The sequence below is a fragment of the Phoenix dactylifera genome, chromosome 12, assembly GCF_009389715.1.
Source record: "Phoenix dactylifera cultivar Barhee BC4 chromosome 12, palm_55x_up_171113_PBpolish2nd_filt_p, whole genome shotgun sequence".
NCBI classification, from domain to species: domain Eukaryota; kingdom Viridiplantae; phylum Streptophyta; class Magnoliopsida; order Arecales; family Arecaceae; genus Phoenix; species Phoenix dactylifera.
Genome location: NC_052403.1, coordinates 10,737,803 through 10,762,472, shown reverse-complemented (window position 1 = coordinate 10,762,472; position 24,670 = coordinate 10,737,803). Strand labels below are relative to the sequence as shown.

Genomic DNA, 24,670 nt, shown 5'->3' with positions numbered 1-24,670 from the left:
TTTTCTCAAACTGTACGGATCTCAAATGATAATTGCACTATTTATTGGTCGATTCGTGAGAAGAAGGATGAACTCTTTTTTGACCCAAAAAAAAAAAAAAAAAACAAAACCTCTGCCGTTGCTGGGTTGCGTTGAGCGGAGCCTCAAGGTGGCTTGGTTCGAAAGGAGGCTTCTATCCAACGGCTCAAGATCTGTCCCCAGACGTCAGACGGTAGGCCCACCCCCGTCCGCTCGTATCCGCCCGCAGAATTCGCCGCCCCCAGCTTTTTCCTTTAAGATCTTAACCCTTTTATTTAGGTACGCCCAGCCACAACACATCTCCCATCATGACCATCAAATTCATATCCAACGGCCATAATCCTACTCCAGATCGATTCCCGTCACGTCTGGACACGCACCCGTACCGACTTCAACGCCTCTGTCTCAAGCCCCTATGCAACCATCCCGTCTCCAACTCTAACCCTAACCCTAACACTAACCCTAATCCCCAAATAAATCGCACCCAATTCCCGTAAACCCTAATCCCAATTTGGTCTCCAGTACTCTCTGTTCTCCGGGAAGCCAAGACGACGACGACGATGGCGTCCACCGCCGAAGACGACGAGCGCGACGCCGCCGTCTACGACGAAGAGGTCGACGGACGACTCTGACGATGGCGTCGACTCCGACGAGGAGTACGACGACGACGTCGTCGCCGACGGCCACTTGGCGGCGCCGCCTGCCCCTCCGCCCCCCGCCGCTGCCGCAGACCAGCAAATACTCCGTTCCTCCTCCTCCTCCTCCGTCCCCAATCCTAACCGAAATCCTTCCGCCTCCTTTCCCAATCCCCAGAACGGGCGCCGGCGGCGGGGCCTGGGGCGTCGCCTTCGTGGCCTCTCCCGACGGAAAGCGCCAGAGGATCTCCCCTCCGGGGGAGGAGAGGAAGCCCCTGGCGGTGGCGTACGACGAGTCGCGGCGCATATTCCAGAAGCTATGGACGGATGCGGACGAGATCACGATTCTGCAAGGGTTCTTGGAGTTCACGTCGCAGCGAGGGACGACGCACGCCAACTACCAGCACGACACGGGGCCCTTCTACGACCAGATCAAGAGCCGCCTTCAGCTGGAATTCAACAAGAACCAGCTGGTCGAGAAGCTCCGCCGCCTGAAGAAGAAGTACCGCAACATGGTAAGCCGGATCGCGGCCGGGAAGGAGTTTGTCTTCAAGAGCCCCCACGACAAGGCTACCTTCGAGATCGCCAGCAAGATCTGGAGCCCCAGCTTCAAGAAGACCCGCAACCGGGACTCCTGCAATGCGCCCAACCTCCAGCTTCAAGAAAGAAGCAATCTTGTCCCCGTCCAGGTCGCCGAGGACGTTCGCGCTGAGCTCCGATCAGATGATGTCGATGTCTCGGAGAAAGAGATCGGATGGAGAGGTGGCGCGGGAGATGGAGGTGGCCGTGGCTACTCCGGTGGTCTTTGTCCCCGTGGTACAGCAGACGCCATGCTCATCCGCTCCGATCCCAAATGCCAGTCTTATCGAGCAGACAGTGAAGAGCTGCCTCTCGCCTTTGTTCAAGGAACTGCTTCAATATGCCATTGGAGGGCCGTGTGTGCCGGGAGGGGCTGGTGATGGGGGAGCGGCGCTGAATCCTCTTCTGCTGAGCAGTGCGGGCGGCTCAGGGGCAGTGCAGGTGGACGAGAAGTGGGAGAGAGCAGCAGATTCTGGAGCTGGAGGTGTACTTTGGAGCGGGTGGAGCTTGTTCATGAGCAGGTAAATCGAAACTTGAGGAGCTTAGGTCGATGGGGAGCAGCTGATCAGAGGTTTTCTTCACAGAAAAAAAAAGAAAAGAAAAAAACTTGATGCTTAAGCTGTCATACTTTTACTAATTTATGGTAGCATGTTAGATCTTCTTTGTTTTGTTGAAAGGTATAGAGAACATTTGAACAATGCTGCTTTTCTTTTTTCTTTTTCCTATTTTTCTTTTTTCTTTTTCTTTTCCTCCTTTGTTTATAAAATCCTCTCCTTTCTGTGAGTTTTCTTTGAGTTCAGTTTTCTTTGGTGCTGTGGTCCAAAACTTTCATAAACAATGAACTGGAGGAATCCTGGAAAGAGAAGGGGTGAGAACAGCTATCATTTGTGTATATATTCAATAGTAATATTTATTTTACTTCTGGAATTAATGGTATGCGGACTAGCCCGTCTTGTTATTTGAGTTGCGTGCCAAACATCACCTAGATGTTTTTTACCCTCCTGCATTCATGTGATTATCTCAAGAATTACTTCTAATTTTTTTCATGCATGCTTGGAGACGTCTCTGTAGATAAGATTTAGTTATGTTGAAAGGATGTTATCTTTGTTTTCTTATATGCACAGAAAGTGTTGTACAGTTCTTTTTAACCTATGAATGACAAATGTTCTCCATTAAACAGCAAATCTAGTTTTTCTTTATCTGTGATGTACAATGGTGTTGCTAAATTTGCTATTGATCGAAGGGAGGCTAACATCTGCTGATATTCACAACCATGGCTTCTAATTCTTATAATTTTCATTGAATTTCGTACAGTTTATTGATGGTGAAATGGTGAAGGTGGTGTGTTTGGACATACAAAAGTATCAGGCAATCCATCACATATTATGATTTTTATTGTGATGCTGCCATTGAGAATAACTTATGTTAATCTGCTGGAAATTTTACCTTAATCGTCAGTCTTTACTCTGGATATTCAATCCTACTTTCTTGTCACTATTCTAAACCTTACATTTAGGCGCTTCTCTTCTTAACCTTTATGAGAACCTTTGCTTGATCCATTCTGCTTTATTTTTTTGGATACAATGTTTTTTGCAATTCCATATCAATCAATGTTGAATCCACTGATCACAAGATAGGTTATAGTATGCCCAAACTATGCTCAATCTATTTTCCTACGGTACAATCATAATTCACTTGGGCTGCCAAGCAAATCATATGGTCAAAAAGCTTCTCAATTAGAATGGCTTGACAAAATTTTCCTATCATTTGCATTGGTAATTTATATTTCTTTGCTTCACTTACAATTAAAGAGTGGATCATTCATGAAGTTGATATACATTAAGAAGAACGGGAAATCTGGTTCTTTCAATTTGCCATTTTAGTTCTTCATTCTCTATTTGCTAGTTTTTTCCTAGGATATGTGATATTGGAAAAAGCATTTTATAGATTGGAAAGGTAGTTAGATGTGTGCTAGGAATGCTATTGCATGTGTAAATGTTATATATGAAAGTGTGATGATTAGATGAGCCTGCAGAATACATGGACATGATCAAGGAAAGTGCCATAACGTTCTAGACCTATTTCTGGCTTATTGATTGCAAGTCTTTATGCAGGTGTGCTAACACCCACAGTCTAAACTTTAGATTCCATCTTGTTGCACATGGTTTTTTTAATTAAATTGATTATTGATGGCTTTCTAGATGTATTTCTAACATTAGTAAGCTAAGTGATCTCAAAGTATGTATACTATTTCTAAATGAGAAAGACTTTGTAAGCATCCATTGTAATACGAGGGTGATTTAACATAGATTGGTGAACATCACTTACGCATAACCTCGTTCATCTTTGATATAGGTGAAGCTGTAAGACAAGTCTCTGGCATGGGGGACTTCTTAAAGTGGATATTTTGATATATTCTGCTGGGTGTCATAAAATAAATGGAAGCACTTTTATAGACTGGAGGTAACATGGTACGGACAAAGTGCCAACACAGTTCTGGAGTGATGAGTAACTAGTGTGCTTTGAAGGCAAATTATGGAACAAAGTCATATGACCAGAATTTTTCTATTCAAAGTGGTGGGCGATCAAGATGCATATGCTGCCAAGGTCTAAGGAAGCCTTGAACAAGGGATGTGCTTGAAGTGGTGTTGACCTAAGAGAAGGTTAAGTTAGGGTTCAGGTGATGGGACATTGATTTGGTTGTCGTCGCTGTCTGAACAGAAAGGTTGTGAAGTTTAGAAATAATAGACCAGAAAATTTCTATTCCAAGTGCAAAGCAGTTAGGAGTATGTGCAACAAAGATCCAAGGAAGCTTGATCAAGGGGCATGCTTGAAGCTGTGTCAAAGGATCTGGCAAGAAGATTCAAATGGGGATTATGTAATGTAAGATTGGTTGAGTCGGTCATGTGAAAGAAAGGTTGTGATGTTCAGAAAATAACGTGGGCAGAAGTGTTGTATACAAAGTGGTGGGCAATCAAGATGCGTGTACAACAAAGATTTGAGGAAACTTTGATCAAGTGATGTTCTTGAACTTGAATTGAAGGATCTGGAATGAAGATTCAGTTGGGGCTAGGTGATGGAAGATAGGTTGTGGTGGTTGCTCATGTGAACAGAAATGAGAAGTTACCTTGACTAGATACTAAGATTAGATCATTTTAGAGGGTTAAAGTGGAAGTTTGTGGAAGATGGAGAGTTCCGGAATAGAGGGGACTCTGATCCAGGACCTTGTTGATGGTAGAAAGGCAGAGTTAGGTTATAAATTGACATATTTAGGGATTTTTGTTAGTGCTTTTAAATTCAAGATCAAAGATTGTAAAAGCCGTTATTCCACCACCCTCTTTCAGCCAAGCATTTATTTGGAACACATGGATTAAACCATTTTTTCAGAAAGATGAAAATGGGCGTTTCTTTTTTGGTAGTGATGAAATGGGTATTTATGAAAAGTTGGTACATAACTTTTTGCCTTCTAAATCTTTTTTCTCCAATTAACCTAGGAATAGATTACTCCACTATGTAAGGTGGACTAATTTATTCCGGAGCAAAAAGTGGGAGTAAGGTAACCCATTTACTCTAGGTTAACTTTTTCTATCATATGCCAGTCCTCAATTTTCTTTCTTCTTAGCAATGCTAGTCGGGGCTAAATCTTTTATGTTTTCGTTGGCATCTCTTGCACGCTATCTATTCTAACACCAGCAGCAGGCTGTTGGAGGAGTGGAACGTGCAGTGACATGTGGAGAGGTCTAGGTTGTTGCTTTTGGGCTGACATTCATAAGTCCGTAAATAGCAATCAGTTGAGAAAGTATTCAAATAAGAAGCTGGTTAATATCACAATACATAATGATCGAATGAGTTTCTCTAGTGGGGGAATCGGGTACTGAATAAGTTCTAACCCTGTATTGCATAGTCCACTGATGGTGACTGAGGGCATTGGAGTGATAAACCGTGTGTGTTGGATCTTTTCAATGCCCTTATCTTAGGGTTGAAAGTGGATTGGATAATATCCGTCCAGATTCATTTTTATATTCAAATCTATCTGGATATACATAAAAAATTTTAGTATTCGACTAATATCTGTATCTATATCCGTCAAAGAAAAACAGATATGGATATAGATAGGGAACTATTCAATCCATATCTGAATATCTGATTTTATTTGTATTCTTATAATATAATGTCTTTGGAGATTATATATTTTCCATCTTGTGATTTACCTTGATGAATCTATGGACCAGGATACTACCATGAGCATGTAGATTGTGAACCAGAGAAGTTGCTGAATGAAATTCTATTTTGATTCCCAAAGGTAAGAAAAATTGGAGAAATCTTAGCCGCAGGAAGTCTTCAGACCATTCAGGAACACAGCTTGAGCGATTTCTTGATCAGTAACTCGAGCTCTGATTTCCAGATAGATTTTAGGCAAAGCAGATTGTTTTCTGAAGTTCTGTCAGGCCGAATTATCATACAGCTTTGTAGAAGCTGTAACGTGTCCAGGTAGAAAATAGTGATCGACTGTTGTGAAGTCTGTAAAGATGGGAGTGACTTTTTATAAAGTTGGGATTGCTTTCCAGAGAGCCTGTAGGAGGCACGAGACTTGGCACCGCAATCATTCAGGTAGTTACAATGCCGCAATGGCCGTTAAAACAGTAAATTGATACCCCGGCATGCTAACGCTGACAGTATGTAGATAAATATTGATTATTATCTTGCTATTATCTCATCATAAGGGCCATTATATGGGAGAAATAATGGTCACTGATTAAAACATAATCTTCTAAACTCATATAGTTTGGGGAAAACAAAAACTTTATTCTATATCATCATTAGGGTTGCTAGTGGATGAATTCATTTGCTTCAAATATAAACCAGCCATCATTTCAAAAGCATGACCTGCTTCAAATATGAATTAGATTTGGATTACTAAATTCCTGATCTAAACTTGAACCAACCTAAACCGATCCTAAACTAGTATAATTTTCGTTTCGTAATATGGTCAGTCAATAATTTATATCATTAGCTATAAGTCTATATGGTTAATAATCAAACCTTATGTAGATTGTACTTTTTTATCATGTCTATATGTTACATATTGTTATTTTGTTGTATAATATATTTATGATGTAATTAGATAATCAATTTATATATGTTTATTATAGTTTTGATTTAGATTACTTTTGATCCAATTTGATCGGAAAAAACCGATGAATTGGTAAAGTTAATATCATACCCAATCCGATCCATCTTGAACGGAAATGCATTAGGTTTGGATTCGATTTTTTAACCCAGTACAAATATGGATTGAGTTTGGCTTCTATCCATCCTGATCCAGCTCAACTCGAGCCCTATTCATCACTGCTGTATCTCCCACTACAACGCTAACAATGTCTTGCAATGGCCTGACGCAGTCGAAAGCTCTGTCCAAGCAAAGTAACAATGACAACAGGTTTTGAGTTCTTTATCATTGGGGGAGTCTGCATAATGGTCGCAGACTTCTAATGCTGAAGCTGCAGCACTATGGCTTCCATCTGCGAGAAATTCCACCTAGTCATAGAACCAGGAATTTTTTTAAGTATCAGGAATTCCCATGCCTAATTTGTTCAACCCATAGTTCACGGCAACCAATCTGTTGGTTTTCTATGAGGAAACTATTGTTTGCATTCCACAAATCACATAGAAAAATAAGGGGTCAGTACTTGAAATACTTCTTTAAGCATGAAAAATGACGTGTATATTGAACCACTTATTAATCTCAAGGAGCACCAGAAGTAGCTTTACCCAATGAAAGTTTGTCCCAGAGTTGGCTTCATGCTCCAAGATTCAGGAGACATTCGGTATGTTCGATACTACTTAACCTTTCAAGGCATTCAGTACGTCTGGAACTTCTCCTTGGTCTTCTTGAAAGCCTGTTCTGCCATGATGGCTTCGTTACCATCAGCTCTTTGAATCTCCAAGTAGGCCTTCTGGTAGAATCCAGTGCCTCTCAATGCTTCAGCAATGAAATCATCGAACCCAATACCTATTGCCGCCTCTGCCTGGGCTCCATAAACCAGCCTCTTCATTGTAAGATCGCCATGAATCTAATTTAAAGGTGGATGAAAATCACATTATAATGAACTAAGAAGTGGAGAGACCCGCCTTAATCCTGGAAAGATGAATTGAACCAAAGCACATCGGGCAAGGTTCGCAGGATGCATATCTTTCATGTTGCCTAAGGTGACAAGCCAAGAGGGGGGGGTGAATTGGTTTTTCTAACTTTTTGATTCCTTAATCGAGTTAATTGATGTAAGTAATATTGTAGTAAAAGTAAGACAAAAAACACAATGCAAACACACAAGAAATATAGTGTTCGGTGCTCTCCTAAGCACCTACGTCCACTCCTCAAGCGACCCCTTGTGAATTCACTATAATCCTGCGGATTACAGTTGGATTGTTTCCGGGCTCACAATCCAAAAACCTTTACACTTTGGTTTTCCGGGTTCACCAAAAACTTATGTTGGTTTTACGGGCTCACCAACGAACCTATGTTGGTTTTCCGGGCTCACCAACGAACCTTTACAATTGGTTTTACGGGTTCACCAATCAACCTACACCGTTGGTTTTGCGGGCTTACCAACAACCTTTACAAGGTGATTAATAAAAAGAAGTAAGAAGATTTAAGCTCCTAGATGAGCAAATATAACAATATAATCTATAAAGAAGAGTTTAGAGAATAGTTATCACTTGATGAGACTTCTCTCTTCTTTGTCAAGGATGCTTCACTCTTCAAGGGTGGATGGAGCTCTTAATGACTCTTGGAATCTGCTCAACCACTTTCTTTTTACTCTTGAATGAAGCACTTGGATGAAGAAGATTAGGGCACTTGTCTTTCTTGTGTACTCTTTGATATTTTGCAAAAGGATATTTTCTCTGATGAATAGTGCCACTTTAAATAGTTTCCTTCATCCATTGGACAAGCCCCAATGGTTAGAATTCAAAAATTAGCCGTTACTCACTGTTGGAAGGACAAAAAGTACTTCTGCAGAACTAGCCGTTATGCTTCTGCCCGTGCTTGGGTCGACTCAACTTTTACTGGGGTCGACCCAACTTTCACTTGGGTCGACTCAACCTTTCCTTGGGTCGACCCTCTCAGAACCACAGAACCTTGCAATTCAGCCTTCCTTCACTTGGGTCGACTCAACATCTTTTTGGGTCGACTTAAGGTTCAGTTGGGTCGACTCAACTTCCACTTGGGTCGACCCTCTCAGGGTTTCCAGAGAACCTATTTTGAATGTCATTGCCTTTGGGTTGACCCTCTCAATGTTTGGGTCGACTCAAGTTTGGGTCGACTCAATCCTCTTTGGGTCGACCTTCTCAGTGTTTCCAGAGAACTGCTTTCTTGAGGCTTGAGAGGCTTGAGGTTTGGGTCGACTCATGCTTTCCTTGGGTCGACCCAACTACTGTTCATCCGTGCCATTTTTGCAGAAGTGTACCAGATGCTTTCTTGATGTGCCGGGGTCGACCCAATCAACCTTGGGGTCGACTCAATCCATACTTTGCTGCAACGCAAGGTTAGATTCATCCATATAAACAATAAATGCATCTTTATCTTATTACACGAATATACTGAGAGTAACAGACTTATAAATGAAGTATCGAATTAACTTGTAACATACTCTTGATTATTGTATTAATCATCAAAATACCACTATCATCCTCATTTCACAATCAGAAAGTTCAATTTTCCTAAGTTTCTTGCAAGCCTGAAATTAAGAAGATTAGTTACTCTATATGATCTTCACCAAAGCCATAGTTTGTACTTGTATAACAGATTTACTAGACTTGCATAAATCCACACAATTGCATGCATATAGGTCCCGCATATTCTAATAGTAAGCACTCTAATTTCTAGCTTTTGAAAGACCTTTACCAGTCAGAGCATCGAAGACAACAAAAATATCTAACAAATTCACCTGGTAAGCAGCATTCTCATGAAACAAAAGAAGATCAAACAATGTCAAACTTTGTCCAATCAAACCATAATTCCGAAAGATGCCCCATGTATATGAAGTATGACTTGTCAGTTAAGGTCTCAAACATAATGTCAAACAAACTAAATGAATGTCTTTAGGAGCTCTTGGCCATGGTAACTTTGGGCAACGGAGCAGCTCACCCTGAAACCTAGAAGGCCAATTACAAGACAAGGAGACTTACCTTACTAGCTATTTGAACTATTTGAGCTCATGCAATTGGGGAGCAACTATTTGAGTTCGGGGTTTCCCTAAACCACCAAAACGTCTTGACAAAGAAGGGCAGGATTGAGCGTATGACCCTTACCAGTCATTTGTTTTGTGCAAATATCAGTATATCGCACCTTTATCGCATCGGTATGATGTACAAGTTGAGATACATCACAATATCTCAACATCCTTGAAAGGAATGATTACTTCTGGTGGTCTCAATAGATCATGAAGAATATGCCACCCATTGACACTAGTAGTCACATGGACAAGATGATGAGAACTTAAAAGAAAAATTAACTGAATGAAATTAAAAAGAAAAAAATAAAGATGGACAAAATAGAAAGAAAGAAGGAAATGAATTAGTTTTACCCTATCGTGTCTGAGAAGGCTTTCATAATTGTAGGAAGGTCAGTAGTTTTTGTTAGACAATGCCTGAGAAACAACTGGGGGCCTGAAGAAATCACCAATGCCATGGGATATGTTGCTGGAAAATTTGGACCCGGGGCGATCGTCCGTCGAGGAGGGGAGCTGTCGGCGGACGCGAGGGTAGGATGATGCGTCGGCGGGCCGGCGTCCTCTGTCGGGGGTGCCTGCAGAAAAAGCCGGGTGGCCCGGTCTTCCGGCCGCCCGGCCCTCCGATGCTTAGTCAGAGGGGGCCAAAAATAGTGTTCAAAGAAAATAGGGCAGCAAGTAGTGTTTTTTCTCTCCCTCTCTGTTCCCTCCCCCACCCTTGAGAAGCACGGTTCCCTTTTATAGGGGGGGTTTTACCTGCGATGTGACCGGACAAGGCCGTCGTACAGCTCGGCACGTTGCTTGATCTGGTGCACGGACAGGTAATAATTACACTGATGTCGGAGGTAAGGCCGTCGTACGACCTGAGCCGTCCGCGATCGGGTGAATCATTGCATTGATGTCGGCGGTGAGGTGGGGTCGACTTATCATGGCGGACAGGACTCTGCCGAGCTGATTTGCCGTGGAGAACTGAGGATCCGTAGATGAAAGGAGCCACGCGCATTAATTGTTGCGTAGGCCGGAGATTCATATTAATTGTGCGTAGGCCGGAGATTCACATTAATTGTTGCGTGAACTGGGGATTTGCCGGGATCATGTGTAATAAATGCTGGGGCAGTGGCAGGATATGGCCCTTGGCCGGACCTCGGAGAGGTACGGCCGCGGCAGGTGGTCGACAAAGACCAGCCTTTGAGGTCGGAAGTCCTCTAGGTCGGATGATCCGGGATCGGACGTTCTGGGTCGGGCGCCGACCTCAGTCGTCCGGGGTCGTCGACTGCGTAGTCTTCCGGTGGCAGGGTTATTGTATTACTGGGGGAAACCGTATTCCCCAACACTACCCCCCGACTTCGAGTTCGAGCTGCAGGCTCAGACGTGGGAAGTAGAAGTTGTTATCGTGGTTATCGAGGTCGAAGGGGATCACGCCCGCACCCCTAAGCTTCTGTAACGAAGTCCGCGCCTTTTGAACCTTCGAGGTCGCTTCATGTGGTGGATTTATGATGAGGTCGTGCCCTTAGGCATTTCGAGGTAGTTATGGCGTGGGCTGCGCCCTTTGGCCCGTCGAGATCGCTTTATACAGCGGACTTATGACGGGGTCTGCACCCTTACGTATCTCGAAGCAGCCATGATGATGATTACGCCTTTAGATCTCCGAGATCGCTTGGTACGGCGAGCTCATAACGAGCTCCCGGGCCCGATGAGGTGGCGCCTCGACCTTATAATCGAAGCCGCCTCCTTAAATAGGCACGCGTTCGCGCTTCGAAATGAGCACGTGGCATGATCTGAGTCGGACGTTTCCGATTCGTATTAGCGGAATAACGATTTGGGAGGCTGGGGTTATCTCGGCGCTCCACGTGTCCCTGAGGCTTATTAAATGAAGGGAGCGGAGGTGATGTCCGCTCGTCTTTTAAGGTGATCCCGGTTTAGTGGGCCTATGATGAGGCCGTGAGATCCGATGGGACGGCGCCTCGGTTGCGTACCCGGGATATTGATCCGGAGTGAATGCGGTGCTTCGGGTTCCGGAGGTTGACACCTGGCGCGATCTGGACGGGGGATGGAAACTAAGCCCGCCAATCCGGGCCGTCAGGGGGTCTATATAAGCCCCTCGAGTCTGCCCTAATAGTCCTATTTGGTCGCCCTTTGCTTTTGTCGTCCCTACCTCCATTCTCTCTCCCAACGATACTTTGCCGACGGTCCCCGGAGCAGTTTCCGGCGACTCTTTCCGTAGGTTCTTGCCCCGTGTTATTTTAGGGTTTCCCTTCTTCTCCTACCTACTCCTCTCATCTTTTAGTTTACTTCAATTTTCTGAAAAAAATGGGTCTTGGTCCGGAGGAGGTAGGGTCCAAGCTTATCGAGGGAGGAGCTGGAGTTAATCCGCTCCCGGTTTCTTCTTCCAGCCCGGGGTTTCGTCTCGAAACTGCAGGGCCGGAAGACAGGGTGACGCGGCCGCCCCCAGGTCGGATCGCGATTTACCACGAGACGCTCTGGGCCGGCCTGCGGTTCCCTGTTCACGAGTTTGTGAACAACTTGCTGGTGGAGTATCAACTCGTCTCAGCACAGCTTGCTCCGAACTCGTGAGAACTATCATCGGTTCTTGTCCTTGTGCTCGCGCACGGGATTCCGATCTCGGTGAGCATTTTCCGCCGGTGTTTTTTATTAAAGAAAAAACCCGGGCGGATGCAGAGTGGCTATACTTCGCCTTTCGGGACGGTTATGGTCGCTCTTTCCAGGGTGCCCCTTCCTCTATTCATGAGTGGAAGGAAAATTTTTCTTTCTTGCATCCGAGGTGCTGTGGGGGTTCAACCCGAGGTGGGGGCATCCTTGGTTGAAGACTCTCAACAGGCTCTCCGATCCTCGGGGAGGGAGCTGAGGGTCTTGGACTCCCTACGGGCCCTCGGGAAAGGATTCAACCTAACCGAGCTCCTACGGGAGGCGGCCTTGCGCGAGCGTGGGTTTGAGCTCGGCGCGCCCCGAGGGTAAGAATAGTTGTCTCGTCCTATTTTTACCGTATTTCTTCTTTTCGCTTAATACTGGTCTGACACTCGAAAAAATTTTTTGGCTTTCAGACATCCCCCACATGCCGACTAGCAGCACATCCCTCTTTTCTCGGCTGAAGAGGCGGGAGGCCGAGGCCGGCGGGGCCATCCCTCAGCCCCGGAAGAAGTCGAAGTCGGCCGCTGCTTCCACCTCGGCCGGGACGGGAGGCCCGGAGGCGGGGGGTCTCTGCGGAACGCCCGAAGGCGGGCGCCAGATACCGGCGGATGCGGCTCGGCAGCCCCACTCCGTCCTACCCCTGTCGCCCAGCGGAGAGGACCGATGGTGATCCCGACTGCGGCCTTCAGAGCCCGGGCCGAGCAGGGGGCCCCGAGGTCCCCAGCTCGGCGCGAGCTTAGCTCCCCGAGGGATCAGGCGGGGGGTCAGCCGAGCCGGGGTCCCCAATCCTTGAGGGGAGCTCGGCCTTCACGATGTAATACTGTTCGGGTGAGCTATTGCCGGGGGTCCCCCAATCCTTGAGGGGAGCTCGGCCTTCCCGCGCGCGCGGTATGTCGGCACGCCTGCTTCCAGCGGACCGAGCCGAGTTCTGGAGGGCGTCGCTGGAAGAGATCGTCGACAGTACCTACTGTAATACTGTTCGGGTGAGCTATTGCCTTAACCTCTCATTGGCTACTAACTTATGATACACTGCCTGCTTTTTACTTATAGCTGCTTTCTTCTTCTTTTTTCCTCTTTTGCAGCGTATCCATGAGTCGATCCCTGGTGTTATTGCCCAAAGTTGTCAGGCGGAGACTCGACGACTCAGCCGGCAGTTTGGAGCCGGCCAAGAAGAGGGTCGCTGAGCTGGAGGCCGCGCTGGCCGAAGCGAAGCGCGAAGGGAAGCCACCGAGGCCGGGCGACTCGCCGTGGTCGAGGTGCTCGAAGAGGAGAGGGCCGCCCATTCGTTTGACGAAATCGGCCCTGCGTGCCTCGGAGGCGCGCCTGGGGGAGGCCCAGTCCGAGGTCGCGCGGTCTGAAGTACGAGGCTGGGGTCTTCCGCCTCAAGATCGAGCAGCTCGAGGCCTGGGAGAAGAGGAGCGCTCGAGCGGGCCGAGAACGCCGTGGAACTCTTCAAGGAGTCAGAAGAGTTCCGCGATATGTTAGAGGAGGAGACTGTGGACGGGTTCCTCCGGGGCTTGACAACTTCCAGAAGCAGATGGCCTGGATATATGCCCCCAGTTCGACCTCTCGACGGTCCGTCCGAGGATGAGGTTCGGGTACGGCCCGACGACGACGATATCCCCGCTGCCCTCGTGTCCGAGGAGGACCTTGCTGAGGCGAAGCCGAGGCAGCTGAACCGGCGAGGGCGGACGGCCATACCTCGTGAAACCAGCGAGGTTGTTCCCGCGGCGCAGCCGAGGCCCCCGCCGTAGACCCTGAGGCCCGCGCTCTCGCCGGGTCAGACCTGAGACCCGCGCCTACTGAAGACCCGCAGTCATTCCTGTGAGACGGAGCGGTGATGCTAATGAAGCCGCTCGCTCTTCTTAGGACTTGCGGTTTTTTCTCTGTTCATTGTTAACGAGGTCGGCCTACAAACTTTATTAAAAAGGCCGGCTTCTAGTTTTGTAGCTTAGCCTTTTGGCGTTTTCATCAATGAAGCTTTTTTCTTTCACTTCTACATTTATTCTTCGTTCTCTGTCCTTCTTTCACTCGGAAACGGAGGTTCGGTACTTCTGCCGAACTTCTCGACTTCGTAGTCCGAGCCTTCGGATAATATTAATAAAGACATGTTCTTTGGCTATGGTCTTACCTTTCTTCTGGTGTGTATAAGTGTCCGAACACTCTGAATTACGCTAGCTAGGGGGGCTCCGAGCTTAGACTTTAGGAAATTTTCACCAGTCTGTAGCTCGGATTCGTAGGTCGCAGAGTCGCCAAGTTTGGCTTTTAGGTTCTCATGGCTCCGGGTTCGGGGCTTCGGGGCTCCCAAGTGGGGCCGCGCTAGACCTATATAGGTCGCTACCGAGGTGCTCGGCCAAGCTTTGAAGCCTGGCTCTTGGGGCGCAGGCCCGTAAGAAAGTTGTCCCCCAAAGGGGAGCTTAGGCCAATAGTCACATCGTCGCCAGGTTTTTCGCAGTCATTGCCCTCGGACTCTGCCGAGATTCAGGCGAGCGGGATTGGGGCCTGTAAGGAACACCTCGGCCTTTGAGGTTATCTTCACAGGTTGACATCGGAGTCGGGGCATGAGGGCTGAATTTGGCCCTTGCCCATAAGGGTTTATATGAGTTGTGGTGGAGATCGTCGGTAGACGAAGCATGCACAAGGGTCAACGGGAAGATTAATCTTACCACCGACTTGTAGAAGCAATCCGACCTTGGCCAGATTAAGTCCCGATTTCAATCGGGGTTTCACTGTCAATACGTAGATAAAATATAAACAAGGCGAGCATCAAAATAGGATGTACCTTTGTGTCTCCAAAATTGCCGCCCTCATATCAGAGTAGGTGGCCTTATCTCCTCGCCAACTTCCGGAGTCATTCTTTGACTTTTGAGGAGCTTGGGCTTCTCATGAGCCCCTATGGCGCCCGCCGAGGTTGAGGGGGTTTGGGGATCTCCATCAATCTGCGACTCTTCCCGAGGTCGAGGGAGTTTGGGGACTCTACGGTCGAACCTCGGGGCATCCGATCTTAGTCAGGGAGGTCGTGCGCCAGGTCGCTGGTTTGGGGAACGCGCTACCGACCTGCGACGCTTTCCGAGGTCGAGGGGAGTTTGGGGACTCTACGGTCGACCCTCGGGGGCATCTCGACCTTAGTCGAGGATCGTGCGCCAGGTACGGTGGGTCTGGGAACGCGCTTACCGGACCTGCGAGCGCTTCCCGAGGTCGAGGAAGTTTGGGATCTACGGTCGACCCTCGGGGCATCGTCGACCTTAGTCGGGATCAGTGCGCCAGGGTCTGGTGGTCTGGGAACGCGCTACCGACTTGCGACGCTTCCCGACGGTCGAGGGAGTTTGGGACTCTGACGGTTCGACCCTCGGGGCATCCCGACCGTTAGTCGAGGGATGCGGGCGCCAGGTGGTTCTGGGAACGCGCTACCCGACCTGCGACGCTTCCCGAGTCGAGGGGAGTTTGGGACTCTACGGTCGGACCCTCGGGGCATTCTCGACCTTATCGAGGGATCGTGCGCCAGGTCGGTGGGTTGGGAACGCGCTACCCGACCGGCGACGCTTTCCCGAGGTCGAGGGAGTTTGGGACTCTACGGTCGACCCTCGGGGCATCTTGACCTTAGTCGAGGATCGTGCGCCAGGTCGGGGGTCTGGAACGCAGCTACCGACCTGCGACGCTTTCCGAGGTTGAGGGAGTTTGGGACTCTACGGTCGACCCTCGGGGCATCCCGACCTTAGTCGAGGGATCGTGCGCCAGGTCGATGCTCCGCTGTCCTGCAATACCTCCCGAGGTCAAGGGAGTTTGGAACTCTACGGTCGAGCCTCGAGGCATCCCGACCTTGGCCGAGGAATCTGGGGATCACAAACGACCCAAGGTTAGAAGAGATAACTGTTAATTATTGGAATGGTCGGATCATATGTAAAAAGGAGACCGAATCCGTGTTTTTGGTTGTCTTGAACCCCTAGGGGTCTTATGGTAGTACAATTCGTAGATTCTCGGAATTCCAGCTTCGCGGAATGGGGGTCCCTTCGAGAGATTTCAGCTTGTATGCTCCGGGTCGTTGTACTCGGGCGATTTGATACGGCCCTTCCCAATTCGGGGCGAGCTTTCCCTGCTCAGTTGGCTGAGAGGCCTCGGCCCTCCTGAGGACGAGGTCCCCTACTTTGAAGAGCTTGGGCTTGACCCGAGAGTTGTAGTATTGAGCCGTTTTTTGTTGGTATCTTGCCATACGGACCCGGGCGACCTCTCGTGTCTCTTCGACGAGATCCAGGTTGTTTCTGAGCCGAGAAGAGTTGGAGTCAGGATCATAATGCTCCACTCTTGGGGAAGGGGAGGCCGATTTCCAGTGGGATGACAGCCTCCGTGCCGTATGCCAGGTTGAAGGGGGTCTTGCCGGTGGGCAATCGGAATGTAGTTCGATAAGCCCAGAGGACGTTGTAACAGGTCCTCAACCCATTGTCCTTTGGATCGGTCAAGCCTGGCCTTGAATCCCTGCAAAATAGTACGATTTGTTACCTCAGTTTCCCCGTTTGTCTGGGGATGGGCGACCGAGGTGAAGCGGGTGGTCGATGCCGAGCTCAGAGCAAAATTCTCTGAAGTGGACGTTGTCGAACTGCCGGCCATTGTCGGATATAAGGATACGGGGGAGTCCGAATCTACAGATAATGGACTTCCACACGAAGTCCCGCATCTTATGCTCGGTGATCCGAGCCACAGGTTCAGCTTCGACCCACTTGGTGAAGTAGTCGATGGAGACGACCAGAAATTTTCTTTGTCCGGTTGCCAGAGGGAAGGGTCCCAGAATGTCGATTCCCCACTGGGCAAACAGCCAGGGGGCGGTGATTGAGGTCAGCAGGGCCGAAGGTCGGCGTTGGATGTTGACGTTCCGCTGGCACCGGTCGCACCTCCGAACGAAGTCCGTCGCATCCTTCTGGAGGGTGGGCCAGTAATATCCTTGTCGCAGGATCTTATGGGCTAACGACCGACCTCCAGGTGGTTTCCGCAAATTCCTTCATGGACCTCTCGGAGGGCATAGTCCGCCTCAGAAGGGCGGAGACATCTGAGGAGGGGAGAAGTGAATGATCGACGATAAAGCCTATTTTCGTATAGGACATACCGTGGAGCTTGACGCCTGATCCGGCGAGCCTCAATCTCATCTTGAGGGAGGGTTCCGTCCCGGAGATAACGGACGAGCCCGTCGATCCAGCTCGGCTCGAAGTCGATGCATATGGTGGGTTCGGGTTCCTCCGTGCTGGGTGTCCGAAGATATTCGAGCGTCGTCTCCTTAGAAAGCTCGCTTATGCGGGAGGTCGCTAGCTTGGATAACAGGTCCGCCCTGAGATTCTCCGCTCTGGGAATGTGCTGGATGTTGAAAGAGCCTAGGGCGGACGTAAGTTCCCGCACTTTTTGAAGATACTTTTGCATTGATGGCTCTTTCGCTTCAAAGTCCCCCTGGACTTGGCTCACTATCAGCTGGGAATCGCTGAAGGCCTTCAAATCTTCCACTTTCAGTTCTTTCGCCAATTTAAGCCTAGCAATAAGCGCCTCGTACTCCGCCTCGTTGTTTGAGGCCGGAAACTCGAGGCGGAAGGCTTGCTCGGCCACCACTCCGTCTGGGCTGGTGAGGATTAATCCAGCCCCGCTACCCCCCGAAGCTGAAGACCCGTCCGAATATAGAACCCACGGTTGCTTCGGGGTTCCGTCCATAGGCGCAGATGGTGGCTCAGGGTCGTCCGGCAAGGTACATTCCATAAGGAAGTCGGCGAGAACTTGAGCTTTGATGGCCGGCCTGGGCCGATATTCGAGGTCGAATTCTCCGAGCTCTACCGCCCACTTGGCGATCCTCCCTGCACGATCCGACCTCTGCAATATTTGCTTCATAGGCTGGTCGGTCAGTATGACTATTGTATGTGCTTGAAAATAAGGGCGGAGTCTCCAAGCCGAGATGATAAGGGCAAAAATTGTCTTCTCAAGTTTAGAATATCGGGTCTCAGGATCCCTGAGGACCCGGCTGATGTAGTAGACTGGCTTTTGGAGCTTGTCCTCTTCCCGGACCAGGACTGAGCTTACTGCGGTCGGGGAAACGGCCAAGTATAAGTAGAGGACCTCGCCCCGCTGAGGCTTGGTGAGCAGCGGGGGAAGAGGCCAGAAGGTGTCTGAGCTCTTCAAAGGCCCGCTGGCATTCTTCTGACCACAGAAAGTCCTTTGGCCGCTTAAGGATCTTGAAGAAGGGGAGACAGCGCTCGGCCCGATCGAGAGACGAACCTCCCCAAGGCAGCGACCCGTCCAGTGAGTCGCTGTACTTCTTTGACTGTCTTTGGGGGCGTCATCTCCTGCAGCGCCCGAATTTTCTCGGGGTTGGCTTCAACTCTACGCTGGGTCACTATGAAGCCCAGGAATTTGCCAGAGGTGACTCCGAAGGCGCATTTTGCTGGGTTGAGTTTCATTCGGTACCTCCTGAGCTTGGAGAATGTTTCGTTGAGATCGGCCACATGGTGCTCCGCCACTTGGCTTTTCACCAGCATGTCGTCCACGTAGACCTCCATATTTCGGCCGATCTGGTCCTCAAATATTTGGCTGACCAGCCTCTGATACGTGGCTTCAGCATTCTTCAAACCGAAAGGCATCACCTTGTAGCAATAGGTGCCCTTGTCGGTGATGAAGGCCGTCTTCTCCTTGTCTTCCGGCGCCATCCGGATCTGATTGTATCCAGAGAAGGCGTCCATGAATGTCAGCAGTTGATGTCCTGAGGTAGAATCCACGAGCTGGTCGATACTTGGGAGGGAGAAGCTATCCTTCGGGCAGGCCTTGTTCAGGTCAGTGTAGTCCACGCACATGCGCCATTTCCCATTGGCCTTCTTTACAAGGACTATGTTGGCGAGCCAATCTGGGTAGGAGACCTCCCGGATGAAGCCGGCTTTGAGGAGTTTGTCTACCTCCTCGGCTGCGGCCCGTTGTCGCTCCGGGGCGGAGCCCCTCTTTTTCCGCTTCACAGGTCGGCTGGTTGGCTTCACCTGGAGTCGATGGACTATGACCTCAGGGTCAATTCCTGGTACATCAGAGGGCGACCAGGCGAAGACATCAGCATTGTCCCGCAGGAAGCTGATGAGGTGACCCCTCTCGCGGACGCCAAGGCCGGAGCCGACCTGCACAGTTAGCTCGGGAAGATTTTTTCGTAGGGAAACTTGAACAAGCAGCTCACCAGGCTCTACTTGCTTCTTCCAGGGATTATCCCTTGCGTCCAGGGTTTCTATGGGTAACGAGGGACCCGTTGCCTGGGCCGGCGCCTCGTTTGGCTGCTTCACTCTGTGAGCCGCCATGTAGCACTGCTTGGCGACCAGCTGATCCCCGCGGGCTTCGCCTACTCCTCGGTTGGTGGGGAATCGCATGAGTAGATGTCGGGTCGAGACCACAGCTCGGAGGGCATTTAGCCCTGGTCGCCCCAGGATGGTGTTGTAGGCCGAGGGTAGGCGGACCACAAGGAAGTCCGTCCTCACAGTGCTTTCTCGAGGAGCGAGGCCGACCGTAACAAGAGAGCTGACCTCGCCCTCGACCGGGACCGAGTCTCCGGTAAACCCGACAAGTGGGGCATTAATTTTTCGGAGTTGTCCTTCTGGTGACCCCATTTTTTGGTAGGCATGATAGTACAAAACGTTGGCTGAACTTCCATTGTCAACTAGGACACGTTTTACATCGAATTTATTGACAATCATGGAGATGACCACAGCGTCATCGTGAGGGGTCTCAACCCCTTCCAAATCCTCGTCCGAGAACGAAATGACTTCAGCAGTACGCGGGCGCTTCGGAGAAATTCCTTGGGCTGGTCCTCCCGCCGAGGCTTCTCCGATGACATTGATGGTGCCGGCGATGGGCCTGTTGTTATCCGGATTCTCGGACGGTGCTGCGTTTTCCACTGGCCTTCTTTCTTCGCGTCGGTTCCGAACGAACCGATTGAGCACCCCACGGCGAATAAGCGCCTCGATCTCGTCTCGGAGCTGAATACAGTCCTCCGTGTCGTGTCCGCGGTCTCGGTGGAAGCGACAGTACTTCCTGGGGTTGCGCGGGAATCCCGTATCCCGCATGGGAGGTGGAGGTCGGAAGAAATCCCGGCCTTCGATCTCCATCAAAATTTCGGCCCGGGGAGCGTTGACAGGGGTGTAATTTTCGTACCTCCCTGGGTGTGTCCGAGGCCGTGGTGGGGACCTTGGTCGTGGTGAGGTCCTCCGTTGAGGTTGTCCCCGCTGCCGAGGCGGGCTTCTCAGTCGGGGGAGATTCTTCTCTCGGCGAGGGGATCGGCTTCTTTGGCGGCCGCGCTCCTCGCGGCGTTTCTTCTGCTTTCTTGAGGCGGGCTCGATTGCGCCTCGCCTAGAGACGATTGCCTCTTCGGCCTTAGCGTACTTCCGAGCTCGGGCCAGCATCTCGGTGAAGTCGGCCGGAAAGCTCTTCTCGATAGAGAAAAGGAATCGATAAGAGCGGGCCCCAGTCTTTAAAGCCGACATGGCTATGGACTGGTCCAGCTAGCGAACTTCCCATGTGGCGGCGGTAAAGCGGTCCAGATACTCCTTCAGGGACTCTCCCTCCTTCTGCTTGACATCCAGGAGGGAATCTGACGTCCGCCGTTGGCGTCGGCTGGCGGCAAAATTGGTGGCAAATTGTCTGCCAAGTTGCTCGAAGGAAGATACTGTGCTCGGCTTTAGCCCAGAAAACCAGAGTCGAGCTGTCCCTCGAAGAGTCGCCGGGAAGGCCTTACAAAGCACAGCCTCCGAGGATCCTTGTAGGGCCATAAGAGCTCGGTAGCACTCCAAGTGATCGAGGGGGTCGGTGACTCCATTGTAGGGCTCCACTTGAGGCATTTTGAACCTCAAGGGGACCGGCTCATCCTCGATCTGGCGGGAAAAGGGGGACTTGGTGGTGAACTCAAAATCCCCATCTTGTCTTGTCTTCTTGCTGTGGAGTGCTTCAATCTAGCGCTCCAAGTGCTCGACTTTCCTATCGAGCTCCCCAACCCGAGGAACCGTCGCCGTGGTTTGCTCCGGCTCACGGTGGTCTGGGGCAGATTCGGCTTCAGAGGGTTGGGGTCTTCCGTTGGGACCTTCCCCAGGCAGCTCTCTCCGGGGGGAGGTCCGCCCTTCATTGTTGGCCCTTGAAGAGCCATGAAGATTCTGGCCCTGGGGGACCGGACCGTTGGGAGGGGACTCCGGCAAGAGCTGGGCCTGCGGGGGAGCGTTGGTAAGGCCTCCTCACGTCGCAGGCCTTGAACGGCGGCCGCCAAGGCCTGGACTTGCTGCACCAGGGCATTGAATTGCTCCGGCTGGACCTGAGGAACCGGGTCAGCCGGAGCAGGTGAATTCTGGACGGAATGTCCAGGACTCTGTGGGGGACGCCGGGAGATGTTGGAGGCTCCCTTACTTCTCAACTTCATGATCGCAACTCGGGCCCTTCCTCTAGCGCCAACTGTTGCTGGAAATTGGACCCGGGGGCGATCGTCCGTCGAGGAGGGGAGCTGTCGGCGGACGCGAGGGAGTGATGATGCGTCGGCGGGCGGCGTCCTCTGTCGGGGTGCCTGCAGAAAAGCCGGTGGCCGGGTCTTCCGGCGCCGGCCCTCCGATGCTTAAGTCAGAGGGGGCAAAATAGTGTTCAAAGAAAATGGGAGCAATAGTGTTTTTTCTCTCCCTCTCTGTTCCCTCCCCCACCCTTGAGAAGCACGGTTCCCTTTTATAGGGGGGGTTTACCTGCGATGTGACCGGACAAGGTCGTCGTACAGCTCGGCACGTTGCTTGATCTGGTGCACGGACAGGTAAATAATTACACTGATGTCGGAGGTAAGGCCGTCGTACGACCTGAGCCGTCACGCGATCGGGTGAATCATTGCATTGATGTCGGCGGTGAGGCTGGGGTCAGACTTATCATGGCGGACAGGACTCTGCCGAGCTGATTTGCCGTGGAGAACTGAGGATCCGTAGATGAAAGGAGCCACGCACATTAATTGTTGCGTAGGCCGGAGATTCACATTAATTGTTGCGTAGGCCGGAGATTCACATTAATTGTTGCGTAGGCCGGAGATTCATATTAATTGTTGCGTGAACTGGGGATTTGCCGGGATCATGTGTAATAAATGCTCGGGCAGTGGCAGGATATGGCCCTTGGCCGGACCTCGGAGAGGTACGGCCGCGGCAGGTGGTCGACAAAGACCAGCCTTTGAGGTCGGAAGTCCTCTAGGTCGGATGATCCGGGATCGGACGTTCTGGGGTCGGGCGCCGACCTCAGTCGTCCGGGGTCGTCGACTGCGTAGTCTTCCGGTGGCAGGGTTATTGTATTACTGGGGGAAAACCGTATTCCCCCAACAGGATAAATTCATGATTTCATGCAAAATTACATTACTAGGATAGGGGTGATAAATTTTTGTTTTGATGCAAAACTACACTACTAGGATAGGATGACTCACATAACAAAAGGTACGAATTGCACACTGTTTTCTTCTACTAATATATGCTTGTAAATAAGAAATTTGAAATTTTTGATAACATATGTTAGATGTTCACATTTACATGTCAAAAGACCGTGCCATAGAAGCTGATTAGATTCTACTATATCTCCCAGACTACATTTCTTGACATTCTGAACCTAATCTCCAATGATTCACATGCCAATCGAAACACAACCATTCAAAACAGTTTTTTCTGAACCTAATCTCCAATGATTCACAAGCCAATCAGCCACTGTGTCATACTAAAAAATATGAATTACTAGGTAATTTCAAATGAACTTTTCAAGATTCTCCCAACCTCTTTCCATAATTCTTCTTTTCTTTATTTTCTACTACAAGTTCATTTTGTAATAACTTTTTGGGCAACACAGATTTCTAACATTACTGCTAGAAATGCAGTAGGGAGAAGGTCATAAAATCAACATAAAAAAGAACAGCACCAGATTGCTAGAATAGTATTGAAAACCAATCTGTTGAGGTGCCTTAAGAGTCCCAGCCACTCAAATCCATAACCAACATATGATCGATATAGGTTTATCTTTCTATAGCCCCTGAAAAATCATAATTCTATGTTTTATTAGTGGACAATAAAGTTTGTTTCTGGAAAGGATTGCAATCCACTCCTCTCCAATCCTTATGTTCATAATCACGAGATGACCGGTCATGTTTGACCCACAACTCAAGGTTTCCTGAATTTTTCTATGGAAGTAATTAATAAATTAGAAAGCAGAATTACGATGATGCGAAGCATCTATTCATGGTCTGTTCATTTCTACAATTGATTCAATCACAGCGATATATTACGAACACAACCAATACCAATAAAATGCATCAGGTGCTCTAGCTTCTAAAGTCTTGAAGAAATCAGTAAAACATTTTAGGATCATAATACCATTTGACAGATTCGCTAGATATATGAGGCATAAAGACTTGCCAAGTCCAAGGTAAAAATAATCACTGATTATGTATTACAAATCATGGGGGATGAAGTAACTTCATCATGTGCATTAAATTATATAGGAGAAGTTGAGAAAACTGACAATCTCGGTGAATTAAAAAGACTTGAGTTATTAACTGGACCAAAGTATCAGTTGAAGGTACATGGAAAACTAATAGTTCTGATAACTATCAGACTGCTTTCTTGGACTTACCTTCCTTATTACAGTCACCTCAGCATGAGCAGTTGGATCTGTGTTCCTCAAGACCATGTTATGGCAGCTAACAACTATTTCATCATTACGAACGACAACTGCACCAAAGGGGCCTCCATCACCACAATCAACTCCACTGTATGCTTCTTCAACTGCTTTTGATAAGAATTTGTGATCTCTGTCCTGAACAGCTGCTTAGTGCATCATGAGACTATGCAAGAAAAGATTTATGACTTGAAATACAAAAAGCCTTGAGTTCAACGAGCGAAATGATAAAGATAGGGCAGGTTGGCAGGAGCATAGATAAAACAAAGATATCAATCAAACGTACCATGCTTCTTGCTGCACTTTAGCATGTATTAGGTTATCCTCTTCCGACAGAAATCCAGAGAAGATGCAATATAACTGGAAATCCCAGAATTACCTTCATGATGACCAGCAAATGCAGAAGCCACAGAGAAGGTCCCATCTTTGGACTCCACCACTGGAACCAAAATGGACGAAAAGAAAAAAGTGAGGCACATGAACCAAGCGAGGTTCACTGCAATCCATTCCCTTATAGTAAATATGCTCAGTAACAACATTAGGCATATCATTTGAAAAATAATGAAAGAAGGTGAGAAAAGGGAAAGGGGAGTTCAAATATAAACTAGCTACCACCCTAGAAAACGAAACTAAAAATATTAAAAAATTCATTTACATTAATGCTCCAAATAACAAAACATGGCCTTGCAGCAACTCTTCCTTTCAAATTCATAAAAGAACAAGTTGCAAACACCACAGGAGGCTGAGAGATTCATAAGAGGAAAAAGTTGGGGCAAACATATTTCATTGTATAAACACCAAATATGCCTTAGAAAATGCACTTGATGGTGACACTCAGCAAAACAAAATAAACATGTAATTGCATCCTACATTCACTATGGGAAAAAATCGTGCAGA

The 24,670-nt window shown here is 48.8% G+C and overlaps 2 protein-coding genes across 2 annotated transcripts; one reads left to right on the top strand and one right to left on the bottom strand.

Moving 5' to 3' along the window:
- The first annotated feature begins 652 nt into the window (after nt 1–652).
- On the top strand, nt 653–4,618 carry LOC120112801. The gene is made up of 2 exons (XM_039132689.1): nt 653–1,753; nt 3,588–4,618. Exon 1 carries the CDS (start codon nt 653–655, stop codon nt 1,610–1,612), a length of 960 nt encoding a protein of 319 aa, XP_038988617.1. The 3' UTR covers nt 1,613–1,753; nt 3,588–4,618.
- Nucleotides 4,619–7,093: 2,475 nt separating this feature from the next.
- On the bottom strand, nt 7,094–24,252 carry LOC103720322 (guanosine deaminase-like). The gene is made up of 5 exons (XM_039132688.1): nt 24,153–24,252; nt 23,729–23,919; nt 8,924–8,968; nt 7,365–7,424; nt 7,094–7,306 (listed from the first exon to the last, which is right to left on the bottom strand). Exons 1-5 carry the CDS (start codon nt 24,250–24,252, stop codon nt 7,094–7,096), a joined length of 609 nt encoding a protein of 202 aa, XP_038988616.1.
- Nucleotides 24,253–24,670: the final 418 nt, after the last annotated feature.

Excerpts from the sequence above, each read along its gene's own strand:
- LOC120112801 (XM_039132689.1), top strand. The coding sequence starts at position 653 with ATGGCGTCGACTCCGACGAGGAGTACGACGACGACGTCGTCGCCGACG.
- LOC103720322 (XM_039132688.1), bottom strand. The coding sequence starts at position 24,252 with ATGTGCCTCACTTTTTTCTTTTCGTCCATTTTGGTTCCAGTGGTGGAG. Across the intron at positions 23,920-24,152 it reads ATTTGCTGGTCATCATGAAG|CTGTTCAGGACAGAGATCAC; the intron begins GTAATTCTGGGA and ends TGCACTAAGCAG. Across the intron at positions 8,969-23,728 it reads AGGTGACTGTAATAAGGAAG|GCTTGCAAGAAACTTAGGAA; the intron begins GTAAGTCCAAGA and ends TCTTAATTTCAG.